This window comes from Eschscholzia californica, unplaced genomic scaffold (assembly GCF_041429995.1).
Source record: "Eschscholzia californica isolate CP2 unplaced genomic scaffold, dmEscCali1.0.p SCAF_2, whole genome shotgun sequence".
Classification (NCBI taxonomy): domain Eukaryota; kingdom Viridiplantae; phylum Streptophyta; class Magnoliopsida; order Ranunculales; family Papaveraceae; genus Eschscholzia; species Eschscholzia californica.
The window spans coordinates 21694789-21715380 of NW_028238309.1; the positions used below are offsets into that span (position 1 = coordinate 21694789).

Consider the following 20592-nt stretch of genomic DNA (forward strand, 5'->3'; position numbering starts at 1 on the left):
ATAGGGAATTTCTGCATATTTTTAATTGCATGGTACCTCTTTTTCTTTGAAATCGGAGGAAAAAGAAGTCACTTGTTAGTTGTTTAACTTGTTTTAATATATGTACCTTTGTTTCGTTACTAGTTATTATGTAAGTAACCCTAAGAAAAACACAAGTTAGTTCCACTCTTCTAGTTATCTTTCACAACTCTAGCTTGTATGCTCTGAGATTCATTTTCATTTTACAATTATATGATACCACATGTTTATAAATCAATTATTTTGGTACTGACTACTTGTATCTCTGACATGATAAGATTTCTAATCCAAGACAAGAGACAAAAATGTTAAGTAGCACAAGAATAGTTGCATTGATAAGACTGTATATAAATGGGGATACTTAAAAAGGCCAGAGGAATTTCTTAGATCTATATACAAGGATTTACATGGTTTAAGTTTTAGAGTTTGTTTACTATTTGGTTTTAATCATCTCATCAAGCTAGTATCTGTCATCTTTCACTTTCTGTTGTTATGGCGTAACCTGAAGTCCTTGCTTCTATTTGTTTTTTGTGCAGGTTCTGATCAATTTCGTGATACTGCACATATACGGCTAACATTGACGATAAGAGAGTTGATGTCTTTGATATAGGACCAAGGGTCCAACAACCCAGGAAAATATTCAAAGCATCAGGTGGGATTTGATCTGTCACTTTCATGCCTTTATGTGTGAAATTTTAACCTCAAACATTTAATGCCTGTTTTGTCATTCAATATTAATATATTATTAGGAACTTAGGATGTGGTAAAATAAATTTACTTGTTCTTTTTGCCAATTTTGTGATTTTTATATTATTTTGATATTTTTAACATCTTCATAAGAAGCCCATTGTGTTGAATCTATTGAATATCGATGCCTACTTGTACTTGGTTATCCTTCCTAGGAGCAAAAAAGGTTTATGAAAGATCGATACGACCTGAAGAATTGCTTCTAGGCAACACAAGCAACCCTCAAGCAACTCTCAAGCACACATTTTGCGACAAAGTTAATGTGTTTTACAACTTAAGTTAGTGAGTCATACTTGATGCAATTTCTAGGATTTGGTTTGATTTGACGAACGAAACTGCTGACTGGTTGCTCTTTGGAGGACAATTTCAATTTCTTTCCCTTTTCTAGGTAAGTTGCCTTCGCTATAAATAAGAGAGAATGCCCTAGATTGGCTACCAGAGAAGATTGGTGCTTGAAGGGTAATTCTTATTTAGCTCTTGCTTATCTTTTCAGCAATTTGTAGTCAAGAGCTTATTGATGGTGGAAAGAAGAAAATGGTTGACACAAATCAGGCTAACTTAAAAACATTTATTTATGTAACAATTGACATCTGTTATACCCAGTGGGGCCTCACCTTGAGAATTAATGTAGGTTGTTGAACAAACAGTTGAAGTGAGGGCTCAAACTGGAGCGACCTGAAGGGCCATGTGAGTAGGTTAAATGCCAAGTTGTTACTAGTTCCTTATACATCTGATACGAGATTGAAGTATATACAGTGGACATCTTCTTTCTTGCTAGTAAGGTTGGTTCCTCACCTTACGTTTCAGATTTTTAGTGTTCGTGCATGACATTGATAACTAATCTGTCTTGGTTGCAGGGGAAACTGCAGAAAGCTTAAATTATGCTGTTGTCCGTGGTTGTTTTTTAATTTTCAGTTAGAAGTATGATGTCTTGTGTCTTGTGTAATGAATGCAGATTGTTAGGGAGAGAAATCAAGGCAGGTTAGGTACTCTAGCAGCAAAAAAGATACGCTATATGAACAGAACGTATAGAGTTACAGAGTGATGGTAGTTATTCTCGACTTATGGGTGACTAATTAAACAGTAGACCCTTAAAGGTTATATAGTTCTGACATCTGAAATCATTAACTCGGGCAGTCTGGCATCCCCACAACCGTATGTTACCTTGTTTTGTGAAGTGTTATTTTTGTCTGCCTTTTTTTGTGCTTATGTTAGTTTGAGTGAGTTTGTTCATGTATTCTTGGTTGTAGGGGAAACTGCAGAAAGCTTAAATTATGGTATTCTTGTATGCCTTAGGGCTTGGTTGCAGAAAGACCAAGCCCTAAGGCATTTGTGCTTTTTGAAGTGCGAAATTTAGTCCGCATTCTTGAATCTTGATAAAGATCGTCAACCGATCAGACTCTAAGAATCAGGTTGGTCTTTCATGCCCTAACGCCTTCAAAACTTAATTTGTTTTGAGAGAGAGAGAGAGAGAGTTATTGATGTTTTTCTTTTAAGAGGGTGGGTAATCAAGAACTCATGTAAGTGTGCTTCTTGAAGTGCGAATTTCAGTTAGTATTCTTGAATCTTGATAAAGATCGTCAACCGATCGATGAAAGAAGAGTCCACGACCTAGGCCAGCAAGAATCAGGTTTCTCTTTCAGGCCCTAACGCCTTCAAAACCTAATTTGTTATGAGAGAGTTGTTGATGAATTTTTCATTTAAAAGGGTATTTTCTATTGACAGTGTTTTTGGTGAATGAATCTGTTCTCCATCGATGACATTCATATGAGAAGGCTGATGGATTGGATTGGGCACTTTTCTGCCTAATTACTTGGAAGGTATTCACCGTTTCAAGAGTGTTGTAGCAACTAAAAGTAATTTGGTAGCACTACTGTATCTAGGGCATGATAGGATACCTTTTCATTTTATATCTACATGTTTATGCATTAGTTATTTGGGTACTAACCAGTTGTATCTAGGGCATGATAGGATTTCAGATACGAGATACCTTTTCATTTTATATCTACATGTTTATGCATTAGTTATTTGGGTACTAACCAGTTGTATCTAGGGCATGATAGGATTTCAGATACGAGACAAGAGAAGAAGCTTGTTACCATATGTGCTGCCTTTAGTCATTTCGTAAAGCGACACATGTTCTTTTACTTTGATTACTGCCTTCATCTTTTACTTTGTGTAGTTATGGCATAACCTCAAGTCCTTGCTTCTATTTATCTTTGGTCTACATGTTCCGATCAATTTGGTAATACGACACATGTACGACTAACATTGCATAAGAGAGTTGAGCTCGTTGATATGGGAGAGGGGGAGGTACTCAACCTACAGTCAAGGAAAATATTCAAATCGCATCAGGTGAGATTTTATCTACTGTCCTGCCGTTGCATATCAAATAGAAATTTCAAATATTTAATGCCTATGTTTTCATTCAATAGTATTAGGAACTTAGGATCTGGTTAATTAGATTTAACTTGTTCGTTATGCCATTTCTCAAATGTTTATATTATTATGATGTTTTTAACATTTTCATAAGAAGCCCATCGTGTTGGTTCTATTGTATACCAATTCAAACTTGAGCTTGGTTATCCATTTGGTGAAGGAAACTGCTGACTGGTTGCTTGTGGAGGTCAATTAGATTAACTTGATAGCTTAGAGTTTATTGATGGTCGGAAAAGAAAATGGATGAGCTTATATTTTCAGGAATACATATTGAACTGTAAAAAATGGTGAGTTAACTTAAAACATTCTTGCTGACCTGGTGTTAAAGTTATAACCAGTGGTGCCTCACTCTGAAAATTAATGTAGGTTGTCGAACAAACAATTGAAGTGGTAGCCCTAATTGGAGCTACCTTGAATGGCCAAGTGAGTAGGTTATAGAATAGGTTGTTACTAGTTCCTTAAACATCTGATAGCAGAAGGAAGTTAATACAGAGGCCACCCTTCTTACTTGCTATCAAGGTTCCTTATCTTTCATTTCATTTCTATAAATGTTTTTATCGAATATTGATATGTCAGCCCAATTAAATCTTTAGATGAGTATATGTACCCAATTAAACTTGTTCTCATTGTCGTGGTTGCTGGGAAACTGAGAAAAAGTTGGTTTATTTTTGTGTGGGTTCAACATCTTGGTGTTTAAAATATGTTGATGTCTTCGTATCTTGTGTAAGGAATGCAAATTGTTAGGGAGAAAAATCAAGGCAGCGTAGGTGGCAGAGCATGGTCATCTTATTGATTTTATGTTAAAATTAATATATGCTGCAAAAAAATACGCTTAAAGGACAGAACTTACAAATTGGTGGTAGTTTGAATTCTTGACCTATTGTAAACTAATTAAAGTTCTAGATATAATAGAATTCTATAGGTTTATCTGTTTGTGACATAATAGAGTTTTGAGAATCATTAACTCAGGTTTATCTGTTATGTTCGTTGCTTTTTTTTTGTGTCTGTGTTAGTTTTGAGTGAGTTTCTTTGTGTGTTTTGAGCTTGTTTGAGTTTGTTTGTGTATTGTATTTTTGGGTTGTGTTTAGTTTTCTCGCCCACACGACCATTATAGGTGTTTGTGTTTAATTATCTCCAGCACTTGGTTTTTGGTTCTTGTTGAGAGTCTCTCACTGTCATTTTCTTACCGCATATGTGCATTCATTCACATATTGATGCACACAAACATGTAAATTGGACTGCATAGCTTCGAAATCCACTTTTATTGATCGACTAAGTAACAAAATCCTTTTTTTATTGGTCGTCTTTGTAGCTTTGACAGCCACTTGATTGCTATTGGTTTTATTTAAGCATGTTAACAGATCTGACTCCTTGCAGCTCTGGTTGAGAAGGTATTTTTTCACTGCGTGGAGCTTTTATGGTTTTGTAATGTCTACAATGCTCACATAATTAGATGTACATTACTCAAAAAATACATCTCTTTGTACGTTTGTTTTGAAAGGTTTTTCATTAAAAGGAAATAGGGTTTGAAAGTTCATGCTCCTAAAAGACGAATTTAGACCATGTTGTTGTTGTTTATTCTCTTATATTGCTTAAACAGTCATCTTGAGCATCATGAGTTGTATATCATATAGTTGCTGAATTTTGCTAATGCGTCTAGGAGATCCCTTGGACATTGTGAAGTGGTATGATGGAGCAACCATGACTATCTACAAAAAATTTCCTGCTCAATGAAGATTTCAGATTATGATGGACAAGACTCTACTTAATATCTGTTGTTATTTAGCAATCAACTGTTCACATATCCTTTAGGACAAAGACATTCTTTCTTCATCTCTTTAGACACTGCCAATGTGATCATATTCTCGCATTACTGATAAAATATTACAAAAACATACTCTTAAGTTCTTAATGCACTCTCTCTACAGGGAACTGATATGTCGATGATTCATGAATCCATGACAAGTAAAAAAGTGATCAATTTTAACTTGTCGCTTTCTAACACAAATTGCTTCTAGAAGCTGGATAAGACTACAGAGACCAACAACCAATGTAGGCAATTAGAGGAGTTTACAGAGAAAATGAGAGTGTCCGCAGGTATGTTTAATCTACTTCACTAGTTTACGTGTTTTATTCTCTCCAATTAGATTGGTGTTTGAAGTTGTGTTCATGTCTTAGCTCTTACTGTACTTTTGGCATGCCTTGCGGGCTAGTTTCAACTTTCATTTAGTCTAGAATACAAGTTGTTGAATAGGAGATGTATAAACTTGTTCTCTGTCAAATAGATCGGGCTTGTTCACAAATATATCTTTCTATTGGCAACTGAATAAGTTCATAAAATTGTAAAAATTGTTTTTGCTTTTTAGTTTGGTTGATCAACGATTTTTATCGCCAAATTGAAGGTGAGGAAGCTGGTAATTCCCCTGAACTCTGGAAGAAAAAACAGTTGTTGGTTAGTTGTTTAAATAAATGTTATCCCTTCTTTTGGTTACCAGTACTTGTGTAACTAACCGAAATGATTGTATCGTTCTAGATCGAATTGCTGAATTCATATGTTACCATAAGAAAAACGTAAGTTAAGTTCCACTCTTCTAGTTATCTTGGCCATGAAAGGAAAGTCTTGTGGCAACTGGATGTAATTTGCCAGCACTGCTGTATCTTGTATGCCTTGGGATACCTCTTCATTTTGTATCTATATGATGCTATTTGGGTACTGACTAGTTGTATATATGACATGATAAGATTTCCAATACGAGACAAGAGAAGAAAATGTGAAATTGCACAAGAACGGCTGCACTGATAAGAGCGTGTACAAGTTGGGATACTTAATAAGGCCAGAGGAATCTAAGTTTCTTAGATACATATATAAGGACATACATGGTTTAAGGTTCGAAGCTTGTTAACCCACGTGAGCTTCAATCATTCCATAAAGCTAGCTCCAGGAAAAGTACGTTTGATTGCTGCTATCTGTCATGACTTTGTGTAGTTATTGCATAACCTGCAGTCCTTGCTTCTATTTAGTTTTGGTCTACAGTTTCTGATCAATTTGGTGTAACTGCACGTATACGGCTAACATTGACCTTAAGATAGTTAGCTCTTTGATATGGGAGTGGGGGAAGTAGTGAACCTAGAGCTCAGGAAAATATTCAAATCGTATTAGGTGAGTCTTGATTTGTTACTTTCAGGCCTCTACATACCGAATAACAACCTCAAACATTTAGTGCCTGCTTTCTCATTCAATATTATTAGGAAGTTAGGATCTTTCAAATAAATTTTCTTATTCTTTTTGCCATTAATGTTATTTTATATGATTTTGACATTTTTATAAGAAGCCCATTGTGTTGGTTCTATTCTATACAAATGTTTACTTCAACTTGGTTTATCCTCTTGAGGAGCAAAAAGGATTTGGGTAAGATGGATAAGACCTGATGCACTTGCTTTTAGGCAACAGAAGCAACCCTCGAGCTCAGATTTTGGTAACAAAGTTAATGCCTTTCACAACTATAGTTAACTGAGTCAAACTTGATGCACTTTCTAGGATTAGGTTTAATTTGATGAAGTTTACTGCTGACTTGTTGCTGTTTAGAGGACAATTTCTATCCTTTTTCTAATTAAGTTGTGTTGCTATAAATGAGAGAGAGTACCCTAGACTGGTCCCAGAGAATCTCTGTGCTTCATGAATGCATCTTATTTTTGTCTTGTTTATTTTTTCAGCAATGTCTAACCAAGAGCTTAACCGCTGTGGGAAGAAGAAAATGGATGAAACGGATCAGGCTATTGGACGGTCAAAAAATGGTATGGGTTAATCTTAAAACATTTCTTTCCATAAGAATCGACTGTTGTTATAATTAATGGGGCCCACCTTGTTGGTTTAGGAACAAACAGTTAAAGTGGGATACCTTTTCATTTTGTCTATATGATGCTACATGTTTATGGCTTTATGCATCAGTTGTTTAGGTTCTGACTAGTTGTATCTATGACATTACCATACTTCCAATACGACACGAGAAAAAATGTTAACTTGCGCAAGAGGGGCTGCATTGATAAGAGCATACACAAGTAACAAGTTGGGATACGTAAAAAAGTCAGAGGAATTTTAGATTCTTAGATCTATATAGAAAGACTTACATGGTTGAAGGTTTGGAGCTTATTTAGCATATGGATCGTTTCATCAAGCTGGCTTGATTATAAGTTCGTTTGATTACTGCTATCTGTCATCTTTTACTTTGTGTAGTTACGGCACCTGAAGCCTTTGCTTGTTATTTTATTTATTTATTTACATGTTCTGATGAATTTGGTGATATGGATTGACACGTACCTGGTAACATTGGCCATAAGAGATTGAGCTCTCTGATATAGGAACAAGGGAGGTAGTGAACCTACAAGCATGAACATATTCAAATTGTATCAGGTGATATTTGATCTGTCACTTCTTTACATCTCAAATTGCTACCTCAAACATTTAATGCCTGCTTTTTCAATTAACATTATTAGGAACTTAGGATCTGGTTAATTAAATGTACTTGTACTTTTTGCCATTTCTCTAATTATTATAATATTCTGATATTTTAACATTTTAATAAGAAGCCCAATGTGTTGTTTCTATTGTATACTGATCCTTACTTGAACTTGGTTATCCATTTGCGGAGCGACAAAGATTTGTGAAAGATGGATAAGGCCTGATGAAATTGCTTCTAGGTGACACATTTAGCAACAAAGTTAATTTGTTTTACAGATTTACCAACAAAGTTATGTGTTTTACAAATATAGTTAAGTGAGTCAGCCTCAATGCAATTTCTAGGATTAGGTTCGATTTGGTGAACGAAACTGCTGACTGCTCTTTGGAGATCATCAATGTTTTTCCCTTTTCAAGTTAAGTTGTGTTCGTTATTCGTATCAGTGTTCGTTTTTGGTTTGTTACTGGGTCCTTGTTTGTATTTGTGTCTGATAGGTGGTTGTGTTAGAGCTAGTGTTTGAGTTTATATTAATGCTTGTCTTGGCATTTTTTTTGTGTATGTGTTCATGATCGTGGATGTGGTTGTGTTTGGTATTTGTGGTTGTGGTTGTGTTTGGTTTTCGTGTTTATATTTGTTGTTTGTGTTTGTATAAGTGTTCGTTTGTGCGCCTATAATTGTGTTTCTGATGCTGTTTATGTTCCATTGGTGGTTGTGTTTGAGTTATAGTTGGATATTGGTGCTTGCGTTTGTCTAGGTGTGTGTTTGTTTTTGTTCGTGTTGGTGTTTACTTTTGGTTTGTGTTTTGTGTTCTTGTTCCTATTTGTGTCTGGTTGGTGGTTGTGTTTGAGATAGTGTTGGAGTTTGGACTTTCTATTTGTGTATCTGTCTGTTTCTTGTATGTGTTTGCATATGCTATTGTACTTGTTTCAAGATTAGATGTATATTTGTATCGTGTAGAGATTCTTACATTAGATGTGGTGTATGGATCGTATTTTGTGTCAAATTAGGAGTTGGGATTAAATGTCGTGGAATTTGATATTACCTCTCTAACAACCAGTTTTAACTCCACCTATCCGATGTTTGGTATTCGTACTTGCTGGGACCGAGCCTGCAAAAAGGATGGAAGATGATTCTTGTTCTCAGTTGTTGAGGAAAACTTCCCACAAGAAAAGATGATAAATTTTGGAACTTCAAGATGCGGGGGCTCTTGTGGGTTACCTAATTGGAGGAGATCCAATTTCCAAGTGGTGTAGTTTGCCTAATGGAGATTGATGTTGTTCTGGGTTACCTATTAGGTTTGCTGGTACAAAATTAAGTTCCAAACATAATTTTCATTTCTTCTGGGTTTCCTTTTATGCTGAAAAGACTGTCTATATGGTTGTGTTTGCAGATTAATGCTGCCACAAATACGAAAACTCTTGTGGGCCTGCTTTCAACAATAAGAGAAATTGTGTAGCTATGGCATCAGTCCCTAAAAGATGAAAATTCTGGAAATATTGATAGTCCTATACCAACGACTTTCGTTAAGCACTTCATTAAGGAATATGAGAAGAAAGAGGAATATACAGGTACTGTAGTTAGGTTTTCCTTATTTTCCTTCTAGTCTCCTATGGGTTTAAAATATTAAAAGTTTCTTCGTAAACTCTAAGCAGCTCTCCTAGTTAGATTGCATGTTCTCGGACAGTCTTGCGATTGAGTGGATGGATCCTGATAGGTCATTAGCAATGGGAAAGGGACCAGATCAGAAGGGTATTTGTGTTAATCGAGCGAACTTCGGTAGTATTTCAGTTCCTAATAAACCATTTAATGTGCTCATCAGATCTAACAGAATTGATATTGCTTATGATGGAGCAGGCACGCAACTTTAACTGAATTGCTATTGGAACTGCTAAACATGTTGGACTACTTTATATCGAGACACTTACACGAGATTTTAAACCTACAATTCTAACGACCTTTGCATATTAGCTATAGATAGGATCCTCCCTCATGCCCCCCAAGCCCAGGTGCAGGCTTGTTCTTGGGGAATGCTTCCTGAGCCCATCCAAACAGCCTCACACTTACTTAGCTTGAGCTCGAACCGGTAGCTCAGTCTCAAAATGCTCCCGCAAGCATGTGGGAAACTAGAACAATATCCGGCAGCATGAACTTTTTTTGCTTCCTTGTTCTTTGAGTCTTCCATTCGGCGTGATACTTCCGTTGTATAATTAGCGACACAAAAACAACTCATGTCACCTAATACCACTGGAACACCTCTTTATTGTGTCGTAGCTGTGTGAGTCTTTACTGCTGTAGCTGTGCTGTATCTTTTTTCTGAAGTGAGTACTGTTTCTTATCAAACTCACTGAAAGAGATTGTTCTTTCTAAGAGAAGATATCATTTTTAATATTCTTGAGTACTTCTTTCTACCTAATTAACTGTTTCGTAACGGGGTTCGTGTAGGAACGGCTTGTAGTGATATCTTAATATAGTTTCAGTGTTTGATGTTGCGAAATGGTTATGGTTATTTCGTGAAGGGGCATGCAGCTGGCATAATCATCGAATATGAGACAATGTTAAGACTCATGTGGGGAGATAAGCAAGTCATTTCGTGACCTGTTTTCTTGTTATCCACGGGTACTTAAATCTTAAGAAGCTTCTCATATTTAAACTTGTTTTAGGTTCGTTCTTTGAATGGTTAACCTATCACGAATCACAAGGAATAGCCGAATAGGTACGTGTGGTGAATGAATATAATGCTGAATTCTTAAAATTTGAACAGGACTACCATAAGGTCTGTGTGTATGTGGAGGTATGATCCATTTCTATTCTTCTCCGTATAGTTTTCACCTTCTATGAAAGATTTCCTTTTCTTTTGTTACTGTAAGATTTCTTGTTTCATTACAGGGCTCGATTTCATTAAGACCATCCCGCAGCATGAACTTTTTTGACTTCCTTGTTCTTTCAGTTTTCCATTAGGTGTAATACTGCCGTTGTATAATTAGCGACACAAAAACAACTCATGTCATCTAATATCACTCGAACACCTCTTTGTTGTGTCGTCGCTGGGTTAGTCTCTAATGTTGTAGCTGTTCCATATCATTGTTCTGAAATGAGTACATTTACTTATCAAAATCGGCAAAAGAGACATTGCCCTTTCTAACAGAAGTATCATTTTCAATATATTTGAAGTACTCATTTCTACCTATTTATGTGTTCCTTAATTCGGTTCTTAGTATAATGCACCAGAGGACACACCCTTTAAACTGTTAGCGAACAACTTCTATGTAATGGCACAATCAGAAGATGAACAGCTTGTAATGATATCTGAATATAGTGTCAGTGCTTGATCTTGCGTAAATGGATAGAAACACTGCTTACTTCCACAAAATTATTAAGTGCAGAAGGAGGCAAAACCGGATTGGCGTCATCATGAAGGATGATGTGGTAATTTCTGAAGAAGAGGAGATAAGCAAAGAGGCCATCTCATATTTCAGTAACTTGTATGAAGAACCTCGACTGTGGAGACCAGGGATAAATAATATGCACCTTCCTTCCTTGTCTGGTATAGAGGCTGAGTCTCTAGAAGCTGATATAACAGAGGAGGAAGTGTCGAATGCTATTAAGGAGATGGCTAAGGATAAGGCACCAGGGCCGGATGGTTTTCCCATATCCTTCTTCGTCAGGGTATGGGACATCATCAGGCCTCTATTTATGGATATGATTGCTGAATTCTCGGAAGGGGCATTGTTCCATTGGAGGCTCAACCATACCTTCATAGTTCTGATCCCTAAGACCCAAAATAGTTCTAGATTCCAGGAGTTCAGACCTATTAGCCTAGTTGGGGGAGCATACAAGATTGTTGCTAAGGTATTGGCTATGAGGCTGGCAGGTGTGATAGGAAGTCTAATCTCTCCCTTCCAAGGGGCTTTTGTGAGTGGCAGACAGATCTTAGACGGAGTTCTTATAGCTAATGAGCTAATTGATTCTAGAAGGAAAGGGGGGACTAAAGGCTTAGTTGTAAAAGCAGACTTAGAAAAGGCCTACGACAGGATCAGTTGGGACTTCTTGTATCAGGCTATGGAGAGGATGGGTTTTGGGTATAAGTGGAGAAGCTGGATATACTCGTGCATATCTACAGCCTCATTTTCAGTCCTGATTAATGGAAGACCGTCGGAGGTGTTCCAAAGTTCCAGAGGCATCAGACAGGGGGACCCCCTCTCTCCACTATTATTCCTTTTGGTTGCAGAAGTCTTGAGCAACTGTCTCCAAGAAGCAGGAAAAAGGAACTGGATTAAAGGATTCAGAGCGGATGAAGCTGGTGATGAGATCAATCACCTTCAGTTTGCAGATGACACATTATTTTTCATTGAAGAGGATGCCAACCAGCTGAGGAGACTGAGGGACATACTAATTTGGTACGAGCTAGCTTCGGGCCTCAAGGTTAATATGCACAAGTCCTTCATCTATAGTGCTACCAAGGTAGATGAGGATAATATGAGCCAGGACATGATTAAGGAGTTTGGGTGTCAGGTGGGCTCCCTCCCCACCACCTACCTGGGACTCCCTCTGGGTGAAAGTTATAAATCCAAAAAGCTGTGGGATCCTATAATAGAGAGGATTAACAAAAGGCTAGCTGCCTGGAAGGGTCAATTATTATCTAAAGGGGGGAAAATAACTCTGCTGAAATCAGTCCTCCAGGCTCTACCCACATATTACTTATCCCTTTTCTCTATACCAAAAGGAGTGCTGAAGACCATTGATAGCAAAATGTGCGCCTTCCTATGGAATAAAACTAATGGTGTTAAGAGTATGCACTGGATTAACTGGAGCCAGGTTCGCACTAGCAGAAGTAAAGGAGGCATGGGAGTGAAAAATTTAAAATATATGAACCAAGCACTCCTCACTAAATGGCTGTGGAGGATGGACAAGGAGAGAAACCAGCTATGGCAGAAGGTTATACATAGTAAGTATGGTGGGAGCTGTGATCTTTGGATTAGAAAATGCAAGACCACACCCTTTGGATGTGGAGTTTGGAAAGGAATAGTGGCACACCTGAAGGACTATCATGCTATCACAAAATGGGTCCTGGGGGATGGAAGAAATATTAAATTTTGGACGGACAAATGGATTGGGTCGACTAGCTTAAGTGTAAGCTTCCCGGATATCTTTCGAGTGGCAGTCAGGCCTATAGCTTCTGTGGCAGAGATGTATAGTATCGAAGGCCAATCCTGGGACATTATACTCAGAAGAAACCTTAATGATTGGGAGCTGCAGCAATATGTCCACCTATTGCAAATCCTTCAGGAAGCAAAGTTCTCAGATGAGCCGGATTCTAGAGTTTGGAGTAATGGGGAGAGTGACCCTATGACAGTTGCTAATTGCTATAGAAGGTTGGATATAGATGATAACATCCTAGAGCCTTGCGTATCCAAATCTGCCTGGATCAAGGCAATCCCACCAAGAGTGGGTTTCTTCATTTGGGCCATTTTAGTACAGAAAGTCCCAACTGTGGATGCGTTGAAAAGAAGGGGCTTCCAAGTTCCTAACAGATGCATCCTGTGTAAGGAAGAGGAGGAATCGGCTGACCACCTGTTCCTCCATTGTAGGGTGGCAGCTGGCATCTGGATCTATTTTGCTAGATTGTTGAAAACTCAGTGGTGCCACCCGAATTCCATTCATGAGATGATAACTCAGTGGGATGGATTGGTTAAAAGGAAGCACAGAAAGGAGGTATGGCAGCTACTCCCAGCTGCTATTGTTTGGAGTATCTGGTATGACAGGAATAGTAAAATCTTTAAGGAAAAGAATCTGAATTCTCTGGTTGACATTGAAGATGTCAAGGGCATCATCTATTCCTGGATTAGGAGAATTGATAAGTTTAAGAATGTTACATACTTGGATGTAGTAGTCAATTGGGAGGCTTGGATGTTGTGAAAGTTTCACCTCTAGCCTCCCCCCTATGTACATAGCTATTTCATTCTAATAAAAATTCATTCTAACTTTTCAAAAAAAAATCTTGCGTAATGGTTGTGGTAATTTCGTGTAGGGGCTTGCAGCTGACATAAACATCGGTTATGAGACAATGTTAACACTCATGTGAGGAGATAAGCATGTCGTTTCATAACCCGTTTTTTTGTTATCCACGGGTTCTTAAATCTTAACAGTCTTCTCTTATTTGAACTTGTTTTAGGTTCATGCTTTAAATGGTAAACCTATCACGAATCTCAAGGGATAGGTACCTATGGACTATGGTGAAGGAATATGATGCTGAATTTTTAAAATTTGAACAGGACTACGATAAGGTCTGTGTGTGTTTGGAGGTATGATCCATTTCTTTTCTTCTTCATATAGTTTTCGCCTTCTCTGAGGGATTTCCTTTTCTTTTGTTAATATAAGATTTCTTGTTTCATTAAGGACTCGATTTCATTAAGACCATCCTGATGTACTGGATAGAAGTTTAAGATTACGTTGGTAGGAGATTCAGTGCAGATTTCTAGCTGATATTCAGATTGATGAAGTTGTTTCATTTGTCTATTGTGACACTTGTAAGATTTCTCAACCTCACAACGAGAGACGTCTTTTTCTCGCCTTCTGGCGCTATTGCTGAAAAGGTTGTTTCGTGTTGTCCCATCTCGTTCCTTTTAGAGCTTCTTATTTTAATAGTGGTTGAAGAGAAATATAGCTCTTTCGGTTTTGTTCAACGAAGTCTCTAGCCGAAGCCTTCATATATCATGTATTCCAATTTGTGTAAACAAGCAGAACTAGAACTAATATATTATTATATCATTACCAGAAAGCAGCTGAGAAATTCTAAAGCACTGCTGTTTTGGCTGTAGCCTTACTTGATTGGATAAATTGCTTCAGCATTTACTGCAAATGGGATCACAATCTAATTCTTCTGTGGTAAGTGATGATCACAATCACTAATTCTATCTCCAGATTCATTATTCGAGTGTCAGTAACTCAATTTCTTTTTTACATTTTCCTTTTTCCGTGTACAGATCGAAGTGAGCCTCCGACATCAGTATTCTTTAAAATGTGTTGTTATCATGTCCGTTGTTGATCATCTCCTTGTTAGGTTATGTAATAACACTTGATTCTCCGATCTCATAACTTATTTCTCCTCTCTCATCTTTGTCGTTTTGGACTTGAATGCAGGCTATCGCTGGCCATGCTCTTAATTTTCTTCAGTTGCTGAACAAAAAAATCTGGTTGATCTTCGACCTTTCGAAACTTCCCATTTAATTTGCTAATTCCTTTGTTTTTTGTTAACTATGCAGCTAAGTTTATCTAGTATTGTTCATGTTTGAATAGTTTTTTGTCTTTTTAACTACAGATATCTTGAGGAGCATTATTATTTATAACAGGTTTAGAATTTGAGCATGTGAACGTAAAGGCATTTTATAGATGCCCATAAGCATCTTTCCATCTAGATGAACTGGACATAAAGAAACTCGTGAGATTGATCCTAGTACCACATATTTATTTTTTTAACCAATAATTGCAGAAAGCATGCGGGAGAAAAAGAGAAATGTGTTGCAACAAAAAATGTCTGATGGGTTGTATGGTGGTTAGGGGGGGAGTAGAGTTAAAGTACAACGTACAACTAGAAGGATACCAAGTTTTATGAGAACATATTCTCAAATATGAGCAACTTAGATTCTCTTAACTCAAATGTAAGTGTCAAATAGAACTTTTTTTTTTCAACCTTCTTCTTCCGTTTGTATTAGCCTAAATGAGTTTATTTGTGTGTTTTTGGGTTTATTTTTTTGTTTGTGGTTGTGAATGTGGTGTTTTGTTTTTGTGCTTGTGTTTTGTTTGTGAATTTATATATGTTGTGTTCTTATAAGTGTTTGTTTGTGCGTTTGTATTTGTGATCATGTTCATGTTTGTATCTGATTATTGCTTGTGTTAGAGTTAGACTTGGAGTTTGGTGCTTGGGTTTGTGTTCGTACAACTGTTCGTTTTTGGGTTTGTATTTGTGTTTGTATTAATGCTTGTCTTGGCATTTGTTTTTGTATGCGTTTGTGGTCGTGGATGTGGTTTTGTTTGGTGTTTGTGGTCGTGGATGTGGTTGTGTTTGGTGTTTGTGGTCGTGGTTGTGAATTTTGTATTCGTGTTTTTGTTTGTTGGTTGTGTTTGTATAAGTGTTCATTTGTGCGCTTGTAATTGTGTTCCTGATGCTGTTTATATACAATTGGTGGTTGTGTTTGAGTTATAGTTGGATTTTGGTGCTTGCGTTTGTCTACTTGTGTGTTTGTCTGTGTTCGTATTGGTGTTCCATTTTGGTTTGTTTTAGCGTTCTTGTTCCTATTTGTGTCTCATTGGTGGTTGTGTTTGAGATAGTGTTCGAGTTTGGACTTTCTATTTGTGTATGTGTTTTTGTTTGTTGGTTGTGTTTGTATAAGTGTTCATTTGTGCGCTTGTAATTGTGTTCCTGATGCTGTTTATATACAATTGGTGGTTGTGTTTGAGTTATAGTTGGATTTTGGTGCTTGCGTTTGTCTACTTGTGTGTTTGTCTGTGTTCGTATTGGTGTTCCATTTTGGTTTGTTTTAGCGTTCTTGTTCCTATTTGTGTCTCATTGGTGGTTGTGTTTGAGATAGTGTTCGAGTTTGGACTTTCTATTTGTGTATCTGTGTGTTTGTTGTATGTGTTTGCATATGCTATTGTACTTGTTCAAGATAGGATGTATATTTGTATCTTGTAGAGATTTTTACATTAGATGTGGTGTATGGATCGTATTTTGTGTCAAATTAGGAGTTGGAAATAAATGACGTGGAATTTGATATTACCTCTCTAACAACTATTTTCAACTCCACCTATCCGATGCTTGGTACTCGTACTTGCTGGTACCAAGCCCGCAAAAAGGAAGGAAGGTGATTCTTCTTCTTAGTTGTTGAGGAGAACTTCACACATGAGAAGATGATAAATTTTGGAACTTCAAGATGCTGGGACTGTTGTGGGTTACCTTATTGGAGGAGATCCAATTTCCTAGAGGTGTAGTTTTCCTAATGGAGATTGGTGTTGTGCTGGGTTACCTATTAGGTTTTCTGGTACATAATCAAGTTCCAAAGATAATTTTCGTTTCTTCTGGCCTTCCTTTTATGCTCGAAAGACTTGTTTAAATGGCTGTGCTTACAGATTAATGCTGCCACAAATACGAGGAATATACAGGTACTGTAGTTTGATTTTCCTTATTTTCCTTCTAGTCTCCTATTTGTTTAAAATATTAAAAGTTTCTTCTTAAACTTTAAGCAGCTCTCCTAGTTAGATTGCAGGTTTCCGGAGAGTCTTGCGATTGAGTGGATGGACCCTGATATGTTATTAGGATGGACCAGATCAGAGGTATTCGTGTTAAAAGAATCGAGCGAACTTCTGTAGTATTTCAGTTTCTAATAAACCATCTAACGTTCTCTACAGATCTAACGGAATTGATATTGCCTATGATGAAGCAGGCACACAGATTTAACTGAAATGCTATTGTAACTGCTAAACATGTTAGACTACTTTATAGGGAGACACTAATACGAGATTTTAAACCTACACCTATAACGACCCTAGCCCTATTAGTTATAATTAGTGTCCTCCCTTATGCCACCCAAGCCCAACAGACACAAGCTTTGTTCTTGAGGAATGCTTTATGAGCCCATCCAAACAGCATCACACTTACTAAGCTTGAGCTCGAACTTGTAGCTCAGTCTACATATGCTGCCCCAAGCTTGTGGGATACTAGAAAAACATCCCGCAGCATGAACTTTTTTCACTTCCTTGTTATCTCAGTTTTCCGTTAGGCGTGATACTGCCATTGTATAATTAGCGACACAAAAACGACTCATGTCACCTAATATCACTCGAACACCTCTTTGTTGTGTCGTCGCTGGGTTAATCTCTACTGTTGCAGCTGTTTCATATCTTTGTTCTGAAATGAGTACATTTTCTTACCAAAATCGATAAAAGAAACATTGTCCTTTGATCCTTTCTTTGGATAGGTTTTTGAGTATAAGGAAATTGAGTTTGAAGGTTTAAGCTCCAAAACTATTTTTTTTATCCTCGGTTTCCATTGTTGCATATAGATGTCTCCTACTCTCCTTCAGCAATATTATGAGAACTATGACAGGACAATGGATGTTTCTAGGGTTCAACAGTATTCCACTGAAATCAGAGTGATTCTATCAGCGATATTATGGGAAACTATGTCAGATTCCAGAACGAAGGGGAGCAAGGGGATAGTTATGAACGAAGTCATAAGTAGCTTCAGGGAACCAAACTTAGTCGCTGGGTTAGTTGTTTAACTTGTTTTAATATGTTTTCCATTATTTTGGTTACCAGTACTTCTGTTAGTAACTGAATTGATTGTACCATTACAGACCGAAGTGCTGAATTCATGTCCCTAAGAAAGCGTTTAGTTAGTTGCATTCTTCTAGTTATCTTTCCAATAGAAGGAAAGTCTTGTGGCAACTGAAAGTACTTTGCCAGCACTGGTGCATCTTGTATGCTCTGGGATACCTTTTCATTTTGTGTCTATATGATGCTACATGTTTATGGCTTTATGCATCAGTTATTTGAGTTCTGACTAGTTGTATCTATGACATTACCATACTTCCAATACGACACAAGAGAAAATGTTAACTTGCGCAAGAGCGGCTGCACTGATAAGAGCGTATACAAGTAACAAGTTGGGATACGTAAAAAGGCCAGAGGAATTTTAGATTCTTAGATCTATATAGAAAGACTTGCATGGTTTAAGTTGAAGTTTATTTAGCATATGGATCGTTTCATCAAGCTGGCTTGACTATAAGTTCGTTTGATTACTGGTATCTGTCATCATTTACTTTGTGTACTTACGGCATAACCTGAAGCCTTTGCTTGTAATTTTATTTATTTATTTACATGTTCTGATCAATTTGGTGATATGGATTGACACGTACCTGGTAACATTGGCCATAAGAGATTGAGCTCTCTGATAATTTATCAGAGCATGAACATAGTCAAATTGTATCAGGTGATAATTTATCTGTCACTATCACGTCTTTACATCTCAAATTTCTACCTCAAACATTTAATGCCTGTTTTTTAATTAACATTATTAGAAACTTAGGATCCGGTTAATTAAATTTACTTGTTCTTTTTGCCATTTCAACTAAAGGTACCTAGGTATATTTACACAATGTATATTGTCCTTTTATATTTCCAATTGTAAATGTTTGTTTGAGCATCTTGAGAACCTTATATTTGATCTTTATTATGCTGTCTCATTAGTTGTTAAAATGCATTTTATATATTGATGAGGATCCTACTTTTCGTGTATCAAGTGTGTGTGAAGTTGAAAGTCAGTTTGCACTTATCAAGTGAGTTTGAAGTTGAAATTCTCAACTTTCCCATTGTTTTAGTTGTACCGTGTTTGAAATTAGTATATCCAGGTAGCCCACGCCTCTATTAATTTTCCTTGTTGCTTTTACAGAAAATTTTTGCACTCCCTCTTTTTCCTGTTATCTTCCTGAATTTCTTTTTTTTATTTTTTGTTTTCTTTGTAGGTACGCAAATCATTAGGAAGAGGAATCACGGCAAGCTGAAGAACCAGAGCACCCGGAATTGTCGATTTTATGTTAAAATCAAGGTATGCTGCAAAAAATATACGATATAAGAACAAAACTTACGAAGTTGCATAGTGTTGGTAGTTTGAATTCTTGACCTACGGTCAACTAATCATGACTTTAGGTACACTAGACTTCTAAAGGTTTGTGAGATAGTAGAGTTTTGGGAAATATTAACTCATGAAGTTTGACATCTCCCACTACCATAAATCATCTTGATTTATGAAGTGTTGTTTTTGTCGGCCTTTCTTTATATTGGTGTTAGTTTGAGTAAGTTATTTCGTGTATTTTTTGTTTGTATTTCTATTTGTTTGGGCTTGTCTGAGTTTGTTTGTATATTTTATTTTTTCGTGTGTGTTTATGTTTCTTTTTTCTTATGTTATTATTATTATTGTTTTTTGTGTTTGTGTTCGTTATTTATTTTTGTTTTTGTATTTTCTCGTATTCTTTTTCTGGATAGAGTGCGTGCATGTGTGTCTTACTGGACTGCTTGTTAGTGTATTTTTCTCGTATTTGATCCTCTGCAAAGGTCGAAAATAGATTTTCTCAACCATTCGACGATTACAAGTGTTTCGGTTTCTCCAACATTTGGTTTTTGATCCCTGTTGAGGGTCTGATCAGTGTCATTATCTTACTAAATTACGTGCATTTATTCACGTAGCTATGCAAGCAAACTCGTAAATAGTCCTTTTGGGCTTTACTGATACAATATTTTTCCTTTGGGAAGCTTTTTAAGTACAAGGAAATTGAGTTTGAAGGTTTAAGCTCCAAAACGACGAACTCAAACCATGTTCTTGTGGTTTATACTCTTATATTTGCATACTAATGAGTTCTGTTTTTAACTGATATTTGCTAATTTCTGCTATTGCACTATGTCAGCTTAATAATTAGGTTTGCTTCCTTTGGTTGGTGAGGGTACTAACATATGCTCAACACATTTGGATGTTCAATAACAATTTATAGGAGCCCTTGTAATCTTGTATGTTCAAACTTGTAAAAGAATGTTCATTGTCCCTCTATATTTATAACTGTAAGTGTTTATTGAGCATCTTGAAAACCTCGAATTTGATTTTTTTTTTCTTACATTTTGTCATCAGTAGTTGTTAAAATGCTTTTACGTGCTGATGAAGATCCTATTTTGCATGTATTCTTGTGGTTTTGTAGAATGAAGAAGTACGAAAATGCAATCACATTGTCAAGTCTTACACGGGAAACCATCGTATCAATAGATAGAGCTGTTGCATTAAGCGTAAAGTGCTTCTTCAACCCTTGTCTTACATTTGTTGGTTGTGTTTGAAGAGAACAAAGTAATATTTGTATTGTAAAATATCACTTCTTGTGGGTGTTTTGGA

General features: G+C 36.7%; 1 protein-coding gene across 1 annotated transcript in view; it reads left to right on the forward strand.

Annotated features, from left to right (window-relative positions):
• Positions 1 to 20592, forward strand: part of LOC147556886 (uncharacterized) — a 56891-nt gene that overhangs the window by 17229 nt on the left and 19070 nt on the right. Inside the window, exons 16-29 of the mRNA XM_086657861.1 lie at positions 972 to 1153; positions 1259 to 1547; positions 1623 to 2395; positions 2491 to 3120; positions 5223 to 5301; positions 5571 to 5618; positions 5738 to 5775; positions 6919 to 6999; positions 13690 to 13739; positions 13834 to 13963; positions 14058 to 14721; positions 14802 to 15319; positions 19181 to 19263; positions 20405 to 20489. Coding sequence (XP_086513987.1) covers positions 3064 to 3120; positions 5223 to 5301; positions 5571 to 5618; positions 5738 to 5775; positions 6919 to 6999; positions 13690 to 13739; positions 13834 to 13846 — 366 coding nt within the window. The 5' untranslated portion in view covers positions 972 to 1153; positions 1259 to 1547; positions 1623 to 2395; positions 2491 to 3063 and the 3' untranslated portion in view covers positions 13847 to 13963; positions 14058 to 14721; positions 14802 to 15319; positions 19181 to 19263; positions 20405 to 20489. The remainder of the gene's footprint in view (positions 1 to 971; positions 1154 to 1258; positions 1548 to 1622; positions 2396 to 2490; positions 3121 to 5222; positions 5302 to 5570; positions 5619 to 5737; positions 5776 to 6918; positions 7000 to 13689; positions 13740 to 13833; positions 13964 to 14057; positions 14722 to 14801; positions 15320 to 19180; positions 19264 to 20404; positions 20490 to 20592) is intronic.